Source organism: Wolffia australiana, chromosome 11, assembly GCF_029677425.1.
Source record: "Wolffia australiana isolate 7733 chromosome 11, ASM2967742v1".
Classification (NCBI taxonomy): domain Eukaryota; kingdom Viridiplantae; phylum Streptophyta; class Magnoliopsida; order Alismatales; family Araceae; genus Wolffia; species Wolffia australiana.
The window spans coordinates 5,802,748-5,820,308 of NC_135845.1; the positions used below are offsets into that span (position 1 = coordinate 5,802,748).

At 37.7% G+C, this 17,561-nt stretch overlaps 1 protein-coding gene across 1 annotated transcript; it reads right to left on the reverse strand.

Moving 5' to 3' along the window:
• Nucleotides 1–13,742: 13,742 nt before the first annotated feature.
• LOC144709698 (transcription factor bHLH49-like) lies at nucleotides 13,743–16,660 on the reverse strand. The gene is made up of 7 exons (XM_078583318.1): nucleotides 15,867–16,660; nucleotides 14,932–15,057; nucleotides 14,745–14,810; nucleotides 14,591–14,659; nucleotides 14,449–14,523; nucleotides 14,288–14,380; nucleotides 13,743–14,003 (listed from the first exon to the last, which is right to left on the reverse strand). Exons 1-7 carry the CDS (start codon nucleotides 15,966–15,968, stop codon nucleotides 13,959–13,961), a joined length of 576 nt encoding a protein of 191 aa, XP_078439444.1. The 5' UTR covers nucleotides 15,969–16,660; the 3' UTR covers nucleotides 13,743–13,958.
• Nucleotides 16,661–17,561: the final 901 nt, after the last annotated feature.

Genomic DNA, 17,561 nt, shown 5'->3' on the forward strand with positions numbered 1-17,561 from the left:
TAAAAAATCCTAGAAAATTCTAGAAAATTCACTGATTCATCCCTGTACTGATAAATCTTAAAATTAAATATTAAACTTGCCATTTTCATTCAAAAATAATTATTTCAAGCTCAAATAAATCCCTAAAAAGCCATAGAATTAACAGAAAATTAAGGAAAAATCAGAAATCACTTGAAAATAGTATTTTCATGTAAGTTGATGATAACAACCCGGTTTAAGCTCTTGAAATGCCTAAAATTGTGCTAATAGCATGAATTAAAGACAGAATGTAGGGTGTTATCAATGCCCTCAAAATTTCAGCTCAATCGGACAGCTAGATCTGAGGATATTGCAGATTTACTGGCGTTTAATGATGATCGTTGTATCGTTGATTTATTTAAACAAAACGGATTTTTCATATTGGCTGGCGCCTCTTTTTCTTGGTTTTCGCTGCCTTGGATCTCGTTCTGACACGTGTTTGAGCACTTCCACGGGCCCAATCATTGAATAAGTGATATTCCATTTAAATGGCCAGAAAAGCGCCACATCATCCTCGTCAGCTCCCCTTACAAATAAAAATAATAATAAAATGGTGAGTTTACCACTATTTTATAATACACGCGGATCGATTGCCGCGTGCATTTAATGCACAGGGAAAATCGATGCTGTGTGTATTACAGCAGCCGTTCTTTTTCTTAAATGCATGTGGAATCGATTACCGCGTGCATTTAATGCATGCGGCTACCCAATTCTGCGTACAAGGAATATATATATATATATAAATATATATATATATATATATATATATGAATGCAGAATTGATTCACGCGTGCAATTAATGCACGCGGTTATCGATTCCCCAGTCATTGATTATGCAAAATAAAAGACAAATCGACCTTTTTACTTTTCTCGCCGACCGTGCCATTCACCTTTCTAGCTAATGATTGCTCATTATGGCATCACGCATTGCGATGCCATAATGAGCTAATAATGCTCTTCTTATTATTATTAAAAAAACCGCATCCATTTATTTGCCCAAAGTTTGGGCGAATGACGTGGATGCCATGTGATATATTTATAAATATATTAAAAATGCTTTTTTAAAACACCAAATAAATAATATATGTATTCTTTTAATTTGTAAAATCATTTCTTGGCTAAATATTGATAAGAAAATTATAAAAAAATATGGAAAAATTCTAAAAAAATAGGAAAGCCCTTACCAACCTCTGGCCAAGTATTTGATGCCCTGTAAAAATATTTATTCAATGAAATGAGGTTAAATACCATGTAAAAAAAAATAAAAATGTAGAAATCACAATAAAATCAAAATGTATATCATTTATCTCCATTTTTATATGATAACATGTAAATATAGTCATTAAAACACATAAATATAATGTAAAATTCATCAATTAAACATGTTAATTTGCAGGTTATCAAACTTAGAGACCCTCTTCTCTTATGGTTCTCCCCACACACCCAAGACACCAAGAACACACTAGATGGATCTCAAAACTCACTATCTTTCAATCAGTCTACACAAGTAGGAGTCAAGTTCAAGATGAATTTTACAGTGATCCAGGCCTCTATTTATAGATCAGAAAGTATGGATGGAAAGAGGAGGGAAGATGAAGCAATGCTGAAAATTTCAGCTCAATCGGAATTTTAGACCAAAAGATATTGATGTTTGAGGTTGAACCAAACCTATCCCTGGATTTCTTTCTCCCTCCTTGTCACCGTCGCTGACTCTTCCTCGTTTTTGGTTTCTGTTAAATGGTCAAATCACTTGAAATTCCATGTCTTATCATCTTCCACACGTGCACTTTTTGGAGTCATCACGTGTACCTATAAAAGGGCAAAAAGACAAAAACACAAAAAGAAATCAAAAAGTCATTCTTTCTCAAGGCTGACGTAGAGGGCATCAGCGTGCCCCACGTCGCCCCTTCTTTTTTATTTTTATTACATCAACAGCAAATACGAGCGTGCCACGTGTACACGTGCCGACCACGTTTACACATGGGATCCCCTCGTGTGGCCACGTTGCCCCCCATTATTAAAAAAGGAAAAGGAAAAAGTAGTTTTTGTCATTTTGTGCATCGGCCTACGCAGGCATTTATTACAAAAAAAGGCTTTCTTTTTTTTTATTCGTCCATGTCATCCAGCGCCAGAAAATCCAATTATGAAATCCGTTAGTCATAAATGCAATCATGGCTTTGCGAATTGCGAAGCCATGATTGCCCAGCTAAATGATTGTCTGGCGCCAATCATTAACTATGTTAATGAATGGTTGTAGCCAATCATCAGCAGTAACCATGATTTGTTGCCGTTCGACAAATCGAATGGTGACACGTGGTGTGAGAAAGATGAAATAAAGGCTAAAACCTCTAAAAATTCATATTAAATAAAATCACAGCCCAAAAATATAAATAAATATAGATTTTGAGTTAGAAAAACCATATATTTCCAAATTTAATGTCAAACAATTCCATAAAAATCATATCCTGCCTCAAAAGTTATATTCTTTTAGAACATATTGTTAGAAAAATCTCAAAAAATGCAAAAATCATTCTAAAAACTGATTTGATCATTTTAAGCATGGTAACATGCAAATATGAGTGATTTAATGCAAATAGACATGTAAATATGATACTATGAAAGTACTAAATATGTGTGTTATCACATAGCCTAAGTCATCCTAGGATTGTTGATGACATAATGGTTACATGAGTGAGTTGATATACATTTATATCTTCTAGGGCATGAGGTGTAGTTTGGAACCCAATGGGCTTGAAACTTAACCCTCAATTGTGATAAAGGGATCTCTGATTTATTAATCTATAAGATAATTTGTTTGGAAGACCAATAAAGGCGTTGGACCACTAGAATCATTAACTAGACTAATATATGAGCCTAGAGAGTTACACACAAATGGTCTTTTAGACATCATAATATATACTTGTATTTTTTGAATTTTTCATAAATATGGGAAGGTCCTGAACAAACTTTACCCATCCCAAAAAATTTCAGGTGGCCCACCCTTCGTCTCCCTTCTCCCCATGGCTCCTCGCCACTCCTAATGCAATAGTGCAACGCAATGGCAACAGTGGAGTGATAACGGGGATCGTTAGAAAGGAGGAGGTTCTACATGTCAGGGGTTTGATGCAATAGAGCAACACAACGACGGTGGTGGAGTGATAACGGTGATCGTTAGAAAGGAGGAGGAGATTCTACATGTCAGGGGTTTGATCATGGGTTTTAGATTGTCCGTATAATTCCGTTCATAGTCTTCTATTGCATGAACTGTGTAAAACTTTAATCTCAATCATGGCCCAAGAACCCAATACTGGTATCCTAGAATTCAACTATGGTGACATTTTTTCAATTTCAGTAAACTTATCATCATCATTCAAGCGAATGAGTTTCTTTCAGGCACTATTTTGAACACCTAAAGGGTATTGCATGAAGTTTCCCTATATGAAGTTTCCCTATATTTATTAATCTTCTTAAACCAGGTCTGCTTTAACTCCTTGAGCATGACCCATTAGGGATCATGCTAGAGTAGGCCACTAAGTGATCCTACCAAAGTGCGGCCCACTAGGGCGAGCACTTGAGCAACGCCCGTTAGGTAACCCCAAAAGCATGGCACCAACGGGGATCCATGTTTATCATGGCCCATTAGGGACACTGCTCAAGCGTGGGCTCCCTACGTATCCCACTCAAGCATGCCCCATGGGGCCTTTGCTTGAGTGTGGCCCAAATGAGGGTATATAGGCCCATTTAGGGGAATTTTCAGTCCATAATAAGTAATGAAGGTCTTTTTGTAGTTTTGCGTCAATCTAATTGTTTTTAGGCTGAAAATTTGCCCCAAAATTTTTTTTAGACCTATCTCCATGAAATCATTTTTAAATATTATCACCCATCTCTTTCATGCATTAGTTAAATCACAATGAGTAAAAATGCTTTCATGGAGATATTTATTCGGTTCTCCCCATGTGAGTTGAGAAATTCCAATTATTTATTTCTATACTTATTACTGCTCTATGTTTGAATTTCACAATTTTCTATTATGGATTTTATGTGTTTATTATGTTTTTAGTGTAACACAATTTTTTGTTGGAAATCAAGAGGACATTTTATTTTGGCATCTTAGATAGAAGACTTGGGGAGATCACCTATGTGACACTAGGTAGGAGTTGTTAGTTCTTGAATTATAGAAAAATATATTCATTTCTATCTTTCTTTCTTTCAAACTTGCATGCCAATAATTGGGATTAATTTGTACTCATCTATGTGTGACGATTTACATGACTTGAATATTGAATATGTGCAGTTAGTATAAAGTACCATACAACACTATGATCTATAACTTTGTGTTCATTAGTCAATAGGCTCATATTTAATTTATTAATAAGTTATTTCTCACATATGCTTATGAGGATTTGTGATTCATTGCGCTAATAATAAATTTATTTAGGCATTGTGATAACACACAATAATTATAGGTAAATATGATGATATTTATATAATTATTTGTCTTAAATTGGTTATGTGTGGATGCTATCAAGCCTGAAATGATTTAATCCATTTTTATAATCTTGTTTTGAAATTTGTGCATTTATACAGAGTTTTAGGGATTTTTTGAACAACATAATCTAAAATAAAATCATCTTTTGAGGCACAATACAACTTCATTCTAAATTGTTCTATATTATATTCATCATGATATGATTTTTCTAAGTTGTAATACATATTATTTTAAATTTTTTCACTAATATTTACTGTGATATTAATTCATGGCGCTTTATTGTTCCATGCTGTTGGGTTAGGTGCCTTGGTTTGTCCATGAAAAACACGATCCATGGATGCGGAAGCGTCTTGATCATTCATAATCAAACTTTAAATCAAACATGATTGTACCTTGCGGGGAGCTCGTTCCACCCTTGACTTTGCCGCTCTGATATCATCCTCAAGTCGTTCACGCATCCAGCCTCTAGAAGTATCCGCACGATCACTCAGCGCTTGGATCTCCATGTCTCCTTCTTCAATTCTTCTTGAAAATATAGAAGATATTCTCACCATGAAGACAACTCTCCTTGGATGAGTGGAGAAGAGAGTTGAGAAAGGGAGGGACTCTCAACTCTAGCTGGTTTGGGTGCTTGAAATGAGTGCTCCTTGCCTATTTATATTTTACTTTAAGTTTTTCTCAAAAACCCTAAAATGTAAAAAGTGAAATGAGTGTCATTATGACCTTATGTGTGTGACCCTCTAGGCCTATGTATTGTTCTAGTTAATAACTTAGTGATCCAATAAAATTATATGGCCAACACCTTGTGCTCTAGAAGACACTGAGTAGTGTTAAATTCTCTCATGGAACCTTTACAGTCCTCGGTTATCGTATTTGTATAATCCATTATCTGCACGAGACTCTTGAACAACTTAGCGTACAGTTTATCATCAAACCCTACTCTGTCATTTGATTAGTACTAATGCGAACGGGGATCATTGGAGAACTCCTTCTCAAATATCCTCACTACTCTGGCCAAGAATTTTCTGCATTGTCTTCCTTGAGTTAATCTCTTCTTACACCGAGCGCGGATGATCTCATCTTGATCACTCAATCATCTTCGTGAGCATCTTACTAGATCTGAGCTATGACTTGTTTGAATCCCATGATTAGAGGCTCGTAAGTTGTAGTCAAAATGTAGTCATCCATTCACGAGATGTCCTTGGTGTCTCAGGACAGTGGATCACTTATACAATTGTGACATGAATCAACCTGATTGACATTTATGTATAGTACCATTCAGGGATTTGTATGGATCAATTCAGTGAACTCTTTCTCCGAAGAGCACTTGCTATTTTTCCTTAGTGTCGTCACACTAATAGCCACAAGACCAGCTATATTTATCGTATGAGTACGAAAAGCCGATGTTATTTTACGCGGATAATTTGATGTTTGTCTCCAATATCCATCAAATAGGAATATTTAGAATACATGTTTAAAGACTGGTTAGCACTATGTAATGATCTCATCATAATTCACTATATCATTACACGTGTTCATGGAATTCCTTATAAACATCAAACTAGAATAATAATGAACGTAACCTTTTATTCAGAGAAGTTAAATAAACATGATGGTGTGATTGGCTTAACGACCACATAATATACATTACATACTAGGTGTCGAAGATTGATCTGTCAAAGGACGACCAACCAATGATTACAGTTTATCATTAAAAGTGAACCGTTATGGCATCACTAATCGTTATGCTTATTATTCTCTCTCTTATGTGTTTAATTGCAAGGATGATGTGGCAGAATAAAATGAAGAAGGTATTTTTTCACAATAAATGTGATGGAGAGACCAATGGAATTGAAAATTTAAAATTAATATTCTCTATGTGATGTAATACGAGAGTGCCGGGATCGAAGGCGCATATTACAACATAGTAAGAATGACGAGATGCTGAATTGTAGTTATGTAATCGTGCAAGTGTTTGTTATAAAACCCTTCGATGAGCAACAAAATATACTATCGGACTAAGTGAACTATCAATTAAATTCTCAAAGGAGGGAACGAATCAAGATAGACTCTCAATAACCCTCGAAACTACCATAATACCTAGGACGTAAGGAGCGTTTTACGGCCCGTGGTTGTCCACACTCTTGTATCAGAAAATTTAATCCTCTATCACAATGATTACCCTACCTCTCGACAAGGTCTGGCTATCATATTCAATCAGATATCAAGTAAGTGGCAGAGGAATTGATAGGGGAAGATGGCACTGCAAAAGACGTAATAATACTGAATTAATAGGGAGAGGACGAGGGTAAGACCTGGCAGGAGTCAACCGTGGTGTCTTTGGTGATTGACGACGTGAAGACCAAGCACGACGCACGTATGGCTGGAGAGGGGTGGCGCGTGGTAGGATGTGGTCTGCAACAAGAGAAGCATGGGCAGACCAAGATGACACGCTTGGCAGGGGCAGCATGCATAGGGGCGTGGCACGCGACGCACGATAGGGCACGACATATGACGGGTGTGGCGCGGGGCGAAGCATGGTGTGCAACAGATTGTGGTGCTCAGCGGGAGCGGTGCGGTACGCGGTGAATGCGCGGCGCGCAGCAGGTCGTGGCGCGCGACGGGCGTGGGCGAGGCGAAGCACAACGCACAACGGATTTGCGGCGCTCAGTGGGAGTGGCGCTCGGAGGAGCGCGGTGCGTGGTGGATGCGGTGCGACAGGGTGGGGCACTCAGCGAGCGTGGTGCAGTGCAGGGCTCGACGTGTGGGGAGCACAGGGCACAAGAGCAGGCGAGAGGTAGGGACACGGGCAACGGTGATGGCGGAGGCGATGGCGACTGAAATCTCTCAAGAGTTCAGACAGATGATATGTTCTTGAGGGTTCTTGGATGGTAACTGTCAACAACGCAGGTTCGTGAATCCTGGTTCTTTCAAGGAAACGAGGCGTGGAGGAGGTCGGTCGACGGTGACACTATCCTTGAGATCTCGACGTAGATTGCATAGGTGACGACTAAGCCCACATTCTAGATCTCTAACTGCTATCTAACTCTCTCTAAAGAGAACAGGAAATAAACTTTTAACCTTTCAATTTTCAAAAATCCTACCTCGCTTGGGCATGACATCCCCTTATATAGGGAGTATGAGTGCCAAGCGGACGATCCTAGGCGAAGAAACCATCGCAAGACGAAGTCCCCCCAAGACAAGCATTACAACGGAAAACAAAGATGAAAGGAAAAGGCCCAACACATAATGGCCCAATCGGATTGTTCAACGAAAAGAAAGAAATACAACCAAAGCAATATACAAAACTTATGAGTAATTTTAAACCGAATACTTGAAGTCAGGGTTGCGAGCATCGGCGCGAGCAGCTCAGTGCAGTTGGATCCGTTCCATCCCGATGTTGATGCGTTGGTCCTCCATCACTATGTTGACTGGTCAAGAATGATGACACCATCTAATTATTATGGTACATGCCACATACAATTATGTCTCTCTTTGAATGGGTTTAAAGGATATATGCTTATATGGCGTGCACTTACGTGCCACCACATCAGACGTGGAGGACTTCATTCATATGTATATTTTAATATTAAACAATTATCCTTTTATTTTTTGTCTTTTCTTGAAGCAACATGTGGCACAATGAGATGCGTGAATTGAGGATGATGCGAGGCAATTTGAGTTAATGATTGCATTTAACGCAGCGATGAGACAAAACCCTAACAGAATGACATAAAGTCACTGACGAGGATGAGGAAAGAGAATTCTTTAGATCAAATCAATGACTAGGAATCATCAAGCTCCAAGCTTGATATCTGATGATATAGAACTCCGATTTAGCTGAAAATTTAAGGGTAGCTTCTTCTATATGTTCTCTATCCATTCATACAGCTGGATATATAAATTGAGCTCTAGAAAAACATCTTTAAGCTCAATTTTTTCTATAGATAAATATTGAAAGAATTTGAAGTTTTGTAGGTCCATCAAGTGTGTTCTTTGTGCTCTAAGTGCTTGGAGAGGATCATTAGAGAAGTAGGGAGGCTGATATGCATCGTGAAGATGCCATGACCCCAATGAAATATAGCCTCTTTCCTTACATTGGTCATTCTTCAACACATTTACAACGACAATTTATCATCCATAGCCATCAATAACCGTCATCCATCCCTATCTATCATCATCTACCATCGGTCAAAGCATATTTGGCACAACAGGCACCCATAGCATCTACCTGACATCGATTCTCTAACCGTTGCCCATTATCCTCGAGCCATGCAAACAACGCCCGCTGCCAGCACACAGAACGAGGACATCTATCCTCGAGCCTCCATTAGTTGCCAATGCCTCCACTGCACTGTATGACCTGTTGCCACCTGTCCTTGAGCCACGCAAATGACACCTGCCGTTAGAACACCAAATGATACCTGCTGTAGTCATACCATACGATAGCTGTTGTGACGTGGTCTCAAGGATGCCTTAATTACTTCTGCATCCCAAAATGTCCGGCCAGATGTGTCATCATGAAGTTGACACCATACCATCATAAATTCGAGAATGCTCCTTCCACTTTATTGAATTCTCTATATAAGGATGGATAGACACTCGATTTTATGGGACTTTCTTCTCTCCTCCCAGTTTCTTCTATTTCGTCTTCTTCTTCTCTTCTCCCTGGCTATACTTTATCTTCTAACACCATTCACCTTGAGTGTCACCTATGCTGTCACAATCTCATCACATGTCCTCCTCTCCATTGTCTAGGAAAAACTAATTCACCATCTTCATCTCACTCATCACTCAACTCCTATTTATATCTCCTTCATCATCACATTTCTACCCCATGTCACCTTCGCACCCTCCAACAATTTATTAAACACTAAATTATACAACCGTAAATCAGATACTCATTATTAGTTCTCATTTCATCTTATTGTCACCCTTTCACCGTACTCTCTAGTTTTCACTCATTTGGATCACAACGAGAACTCATGCATTACTTGTCTCACTTTTCTCAAATAGGAGTACCACTACCTCTTACACAATACATTTCCCTTGTTGTCATCTCAAAATCACCCTATAGAGAGAGCTATTTCCCAAAGATCCGTTCCCTATGGAGATGACCCTTGCTCATCACTATCTGTATATAATATTTATGATTAAAGGTTTATAAATATTATCTGTTAAACTCAAATTTACAACAACGTAATTTTACCCACAAATTTGAGTCTATCACATTGGTAATCATTTTATTTAAAGCACACTAGAATTAGAGTTCCTATGTTGAGAGGTTATAATTTTTCCATTTGGAAGGCAGCATTTCTCATCCAGCTTAGATATATGGAACCTGAATTATATTTGATTTAGCCTGAGGTTGACAATCCTAGTGAGGAGAGGAATGTAGAGCTACAAGTACATTAGGAATCCTACTTCTAATGATTTTCTAGATTGTGCTTATCTAGAAATGATAGAGCATCAGTTTTTTGGGAATGAGAAATCTAAAGCTAGAGCATTGATTCAATTCTTCATCATGACTTTCTAAACTTGATAGAGAATCATTTATGATCATATTCATATATTATTTAATTTTTTGATTCAGAGTATATTTTATGAGTTTTTTGAAATTACATTCATTTAGATGTTACTTTTCTAAGTCAGAATATATATATTTATTAAATTTTTATGACTTATTACTTATTTTATAAGTATTAATTTATATATTTTGGTCTTAAATGTTGCCCGCCATGTGTCACCATTTGATTATGTAGACTGGCGACCAATCACAATTTTCAACAATGATTAGCTTGGCTAATCATTGAAAAAAGTGACATTATGGCATCAACATCAGGTGTGGAAGAAGATGCAACATAGAAGATGGGGAGGTTACCTACAATCGCAAATCACAATGATCCTAGCAGAACGTAAGAATCTATGGTAAGTATCCTTGCTTTACATTTGTTCTTATTGGCATCATTCATTAGGTTACAATCATTTTGACATCCCATTTTACCATCACATTAAATGCTTGCATTATTTGATCATGTCTTACCCCTTTCACATTACCGTAACCTTGGTATCTCACTCATCATACATTTTTCATGACTCATTCATTTCATCATGTCACGTTTCTCTATTTAGTTTTTTATATTGTAATCATTACTCATTTTTTATCTCACTCATTCTTCTAAAATCTCCATGATAACTGACTACTCTCTATTACAATAATATATATATTTTAAATAATTACAGTCTTATGAACTTATATTTTTGTGTCTCTCAGTCCTACATTTTATATGTATCTCATCTCATCTCATTAATCACTATTTAAATAATACTAAATTCTTAAGTATCGTTTAATGTGGAGATGATCCGTACTCGTTACTAGATAGATTTAATTGAGTACATCTGATACTTTTATTGATTAAACTTATAAAAAATGCCAATGAATTAAAATGCTTTTATTTTGGTTTATTAGTGATGCATCTAGTTTACTTGAGTATAAGATGGACAATGTGAACTCATCAGTTCATGATTATAGGAACTTGTCATCAATGTCTTTAAAGAACAAGTGCCATGCAGTAAGTGTACATATTAAGGCTAAGAAATTCATCTCTAAAAAAAAATGCCACAAGAAGGTATAGTTTTGCCAAGAGTCTGTTATGTAATATTTCCTCCATAAAAACGAAAGAATAAAATATGCTCTTTGTTCCTCAATGGAGTTGGTGGATTAACCCTAGAGCTAATGTGTACATTTCAACTACCTTGTAAGTATTTCAAACAAGTTGGGCTACAAATGAACGCAAATCATTCATAATATTTTGCAATAATAGGATGCGTTCAGATGTTAAATACGTGAGAGATTACTGCCTCACTCTAGAAAAAATTGAAGATAAAATTTTGAAGGATTGTTTTTTCATTCCATGTTTAAAAATTAATTTCATATGTATAAAAAAATGGTTAAAGTCAATTTAAATATATATATTGATTCATCTAGAATCTGTAATATGAGGGAAAATTCTCCTATTGGTAATATATGGATTGCTCAAAGTGGAAGTTAATTCAATTGAATCACGTACTTAATTGGTTTGCTCAAATATGAGAACAATATTTCAATGATATTCTAGTACCTTATGACATAGAAGGTTCAGATACAATCACAGGGGAGATTGGAAAGACTTCTGAAGGGCCCCCTTTTAAAGTCCAAAGATTTCACAAACTTCAAAACATTTGTTGACTATTTTCAGCCCAAGACACTAGTGCCTTTAAGAAAACTGTTAAGAGGAGCCATAATCTAGATTTTATTTAAAATGATGTGTGCAGAATTTTTCAGCCATAATTCACCTGCAAAACATGATCATACTTCATAGATGATTACTCAAAACACGTGAAATCACCACCTCATTCATGAGAAATCTAAATCCTTTATGATGTTTAAGGATTTCAAATTTCTCCATTAAATCACTTTAATCTGAGAGAGGACGAAAGTAGTATGGCACATCCTCTAATAAATGACAAATAACTTGACCTTTTGCTTTATCTCTAAAGGAACATGATATAGTTACTTAATATGCAATGGCAGTCAAGCTGATCATGAATGCGGTAGTAAATGGAGAAATAAAACCCTGAAGAAAATGTTTATCACTATAATGAGACATTCAAACTGTCCAGTTTTTGGGCAAACTAATAAAAATAGCAGTGCTTACCTGAAATACGGTTCCTATCAAGTATGCAGAGTAAAACTCCTTGTGAACTATGGTCTGACAAAATAATTCTTTATATTACATTGATATTTGTGGTTGCCTTAGGGAATTTAAGCTTTAGAATAAAAATGAGAGATCTCTGGATTTGATCACAATTATTGGATACTTTTATATAAATGTAATATAAAGAATATTGATTTACATACCTACTACACATTTTACTAAGAATATTGATTCTGATTGAGTCGTTGTCTTCTAAGAATGTTGTGTTAGTGAGACTATTCTTAGGGGATTTGTCTTTGAGGAATTGGTAGATACCCTCATTAAGTGATGCACATATTGTTACCCTTTATTATTCTTGCCATGGAAAATACTCCATGATTAAGCATGCCATTTTCAGAAAACCCTCAATCACAACCCCTAGAGGAACCTCTGGCAGATGAAAATATACCTCAAGATGTAGAGGTTATCATAAGAAGGTCAACTTGACAAACAATGCCTCAAATTCCATCAAATTGTGTGGCATACTTAATTGGCGAAGATATGTGTCACAAGTCATGAACTTCACAAAATCTGGACTTTCACTTGAAGCAATTGCGGAGCTTGGATTCATGGATGGCAAATGAGTTTTGGAAAAAATGGGCTTATGATTAGGGAAGAAACCATTGGTTTTAAGTTGCTCTACAATATTAAGCTTAATCTTAATGGAATAATCAAATGATAAAAGGCATGGTTGTTGCAAAAGGGTCGACATACATGTAAGAAATTGACTATTATGAGTCCTTAGCACATTTATCTTTGAAGGAATCCTTACAAATGTTAATGGTGATATAACTCAAGTAAATTTAGAGCTATTTTTGTTGGTTTTATGATAGAAGCTGACTCTGTAGCTGGTTTCCGCACAATTTTACAAGCCATATGGTTGTGGACTTTAATGTCACATCTTGGAGTTGTTTGCTTCACAAAGAAGCCCATATGGATAAATGTGAGAATAAAGCTGCGCAAGTGGTTGTAAGAACATGGAGGTGAAAATATTGGTTGTAAAAGGGAGGATAATATGGTAGTGTCTATTTATCACACAGGGACTGGTTTAATGCCATCTGAGCTGCCGACTAAGGGGATACCACGTGTTACTTATTGTGGACAAGGTAAGAGAAAAAAAAAACTACTGTGGTGAGACTTCTCACTAAAGATACTAATGTATTCATGTGATATCACTCTGCATTTCTGACCACATTATGTATGAATAATTTTTAACAAATTGTTGGAGTGAAGTTCAATCTTCTATCATGACATTGTGAGCCCGTCCAATATCTTACATGTTTATATTTAGTGTCTTAAGTATTTGGTGCATAGTAGGGACTTATGTGTGGAAGTTGTATTGCTACTATGACAAGTATTTATGTGCATGAATGACATCACAATTGTGTAAATTAGATCCACTATAGTGATACATTGATCAGGTCAAGTGAGAGATAATTGGCATTGACCTAGTTGACTTGCCGTATGTAAGAGCTTATCATCATTTCAAGGTTGGCGACTTAACACTAAGGGTTATCAACGTTAAAAGGGTGCTATGGTTCATCTCATATAAAATGAAAATGTCATTAGGGCTTCCAGAATAAAGTTTCCACTGCTTACCTGATAGTTCAGGTCCCTGAGCCACAGAGGGAGCTTCTCATACTGCTGGAGCCACTACACTGCCATCAAGTAAAACCCAAGGAGCAAAGTAGTTGATTTCTGCCGTTATGTCATCTTCAGCTACGTCCCTGATCCATCACACCATTCCATATGCTAGATGCCTGCAAATATACAGATGAAAAATAAAAAAAACTCAGTTATAATCCCAGAATATGAAACAAACTATTCGATCATCAGCCCATACGCTAGAGGTCTGTCATTAAGAAGTTAACTAAATGATCGTCCATACAAAACTGATAAACTCGAAGAACAAGGATCGATAAGTGGATACGGGAAAACAAAAGATCATTACAGAAATCATTCTTTCAAACTTTCTGGAAACTATTAAAAAAGTCAAGATCTAAAGCTATAAACTAAAGAAACTGTCATACATCCGTCAAGATACCTGATTGATAATCCGATCGGGATGCAACTGGGTGAGAGAGATCTCGGGCTGGAACTCGACTAAAGGAAATGGAGAAACTTGGGAATGGTGACTCTGCAAAAGGACAATAAAGTTCTAAATTTGAGAATTTTCAGTAAGTCAAGGAAGTTTGAGTTATTTACTTCTCCTGAGAATGGTCCTTCAATGTTGATGAAGTCCTGAAGACTGCTAAGTGTGGCCAACTTCATGGAGAGGAACTAAGAAAAAGAATCTATCTCTTAAGAAAATACGGAAATTTCGGAATACATGATCTCTGCTGCTTACTTCGACTTGCCTCTGGAGAGATTGAATGTAGTTTATAATCTCATCTAGCATCGAGGCTTTTCCTGTGACCTATTCAAACAAAAACCCATGAAATATCCCTCAAACAGACCAAGATATTAGCATGATAATATCATGGGTATCTCTGATTTAAAACCTTGCTGCAACCGGGGACGAGATCCTGAAGAAACTTCATCTTCTCGCTGATTCTCTCCCGCCTGACCTGGAATTGGAATCGAACCCATTAGAGGAAATATAAAAATTCTTGGTGGGTCAGTGAAGATTTCATCATTTGCCTCTGACCCACTTGAAAAAATTGAAGTTTTCTCCAAGAAAAAGCTTACTCTTTCTGCAAGACTATGACTGTTGGTCGCTTGCCCTCGCCGGGCCCTGACGTGGACATACTGTTCCTTGGTTGGCGGGCCTGCCACTTCATATCCTTGTTCTTCGCTCGAGTTCTTGCCCACCTCCTAAAATTACCATTTGATGAAAACAATTAATAAAGATTTTTGGGTCTGCGTGATAGTTTCATCTGGAACCGAAGGCTACATACTGTAGATAATTATTTTTAATATTTTCAAAAAAATAAGATGTTTTCTTTGTCCCTTCCTGTCGATCATAAAATAAAGAAAAGGTAAGGTTTTAACCAATTTGTTTCAATTCATTCTAGTTCGTCAGATCAGGGTGATCACAAAATAAAGAAATGGTTGCTATATTAAAGATAGTCATATATTTTTCAAAATACATTTTCAATTCATTCAAATTCATCAGATCAGAGTGATCAGAACGTAAATAAGCAGTCGACATATTCATGATTTTATTCAATTTCCAAATTACAGTCTCTATTCCTCGTAATTCATCGTAATTCAATGCATTCTAATTCATCAGATCAGGGTGATCCAAACGTAAATAAGTGGTCGATATATTCAAGATTTTAATCAATTTCCAAAATACAGTCTCTATTCCTCGTAATTCACCGGTTCCGCGCGATCCGAAAATAAATAAATTGTTGACATACTATAGATAATCACGTGTTAAAAAAACTTAAATCGCTAATTGTCGTTATTCATCACATCCGGCCGATCAATAGATAAAGAAATACTTTACTTTTTTCAAGATAGTTACAAATAGTCTTAATTCAGCAGAACGCGAAAGAGGAACAAATCCAATAAGATTTCATTCTCGAACAAAAATAAAAGATTGGAATTCTTTCATTTAAATTCAACGACCGAAACGATGGGGGAGAAGGGATACCGGAAGAACTAGAACTAGAACCGACCTGGTTTCTTCTCTTCCTCTTCCTCGGACTCTCCGCTTGATCTTCTGCAACTTCGAACAAGCTTCTATCTTTCTGATTTGATCCCATGTTGTTTTTGAACATGAATTCGTTGGAGAATGAAGAAGACGACGCAGAGGAGATGTTTTTGTAGAGAGATGAGGATGAAGATGAGGAAGCTCACAGCCTTAGATTGAGCTTTCACCAATGGCGACGACCAGCGGCGGCTGCCTTTAAGGCAGATTAGCAGAGTACCCACTTCAGATTCTTCCCCAACGCTTTACCCACTTTTTTTTTTCTCTCTCTACTCTCTTTCATGCCAGTGAGGAGAGGATATTGACCCGCCAGACGGACAGATGGGTCAGGGAAAGAGAGTGGTAGAGAAAGAAAAGGATACGCTTTCCTTGGCAGGGACAAGGCTGAGAGAAACTGATGAGAGAGAGAGAAGACAGAGACATAGAGGAGAGAGAGGTAGTCGAGGAGAGAGGGGAGAGAGGAGTCAAGAAGAGAGAGGTAGTAGTGGAGAGAGGGGAGACATAGGGAGTCAGAGAAAGAGAGAGGAAGTCTATGAGAGAGAGATAGGAGAGAAACAGAGTCGAAGAGAGGGAGGAGAGGATGTCAAGGAGAGAGAGATAGGAGAGAAACAGAGTCGAGGAGAGGGAGGAGAGAGAGAGAGAGTGAAGGAGAGAGAGATAGTAGAGGAGAGAGAGAGAGAGTGAAGGAGAGAGAGATAGTAGAGGAGAGAGAGAGAGAGTGAAGGAGAGAGAGATAGTAGAGGAGAGAGAGGAAGTCGCGGAGAGCGAGATAGGATAGAAACGGCGGAGTCGAGGAGAGGGAGGAGAGAAAAGGAGTCAAGAAGAGAGAGTTAGTAATCGAGAGAGAGGGAATCAAGAAGAGAGAGATAGTAGGTAGAGAGAGGAAGTCGCGGAGAGAGAAAAGAGCAGAGAGAGATGGAGTCAATGAGAGAGAGAGGACAGGACAGAGAGAGAGGAGAGGAGAGAGAGGGAGTCAAAGAGAGAGAGAGAGGGAGTCAAGGAGAGAAAGAGAAGAGAGATGAGAGAGATGGAGTCAGGGATAGAGAAAAGAGAGAGGAGAGACGTGAGGAGATAACCGAGAGAGGAGAGAGAGAATGGAGAGGGAACAGAGAAATAAGAGAGAAGAGAGATGGGAGCGAGGAGAGAGGAGAACGAAGAGAGAGAAGAGAGATGGGAGCGAGGAGAGAGGAGAAAGAAGAGAGAGAAGAGAGATGGGAGCGAGGAGAGAGGAGAAAGAAGAGAGAGAAGAGAGATGGGAGCGAGGAGAGAGGTATCGAAGAGAGAGACGAGAGAGGAGAGAAGAGACACGAGAGGAGGGAGAAAAGAGAAGAGAGAAGAGGAGAGAGGAAAGAGAAAAAAGACGAGAGAAGAGAGAATAGAGAGAAAGAGACGAGAGGAGAGAGAATAGAGAGAAAGAGACGAGAGGAGAGAGAATAGAGAGAAAGAGGCGAGAGGAGAGAGAATAGAGAGAAAGAGACCAGAGGAGAGAGGAAAGAGAAGAGAGACGCGAGAAGAGAGAATAGAGAATAGAGAGAAAGAAAATAAAGGGGAGAGAATAGAGAGAAAGAGACGAGAGAAGAGAGAATAGAGAGAAAGAGAAGAAAGGAGAGAGAATAGAGAGAAAGAGACGAGAGGAGAGTGAAAGAGACAAGAGGAGAGAGGA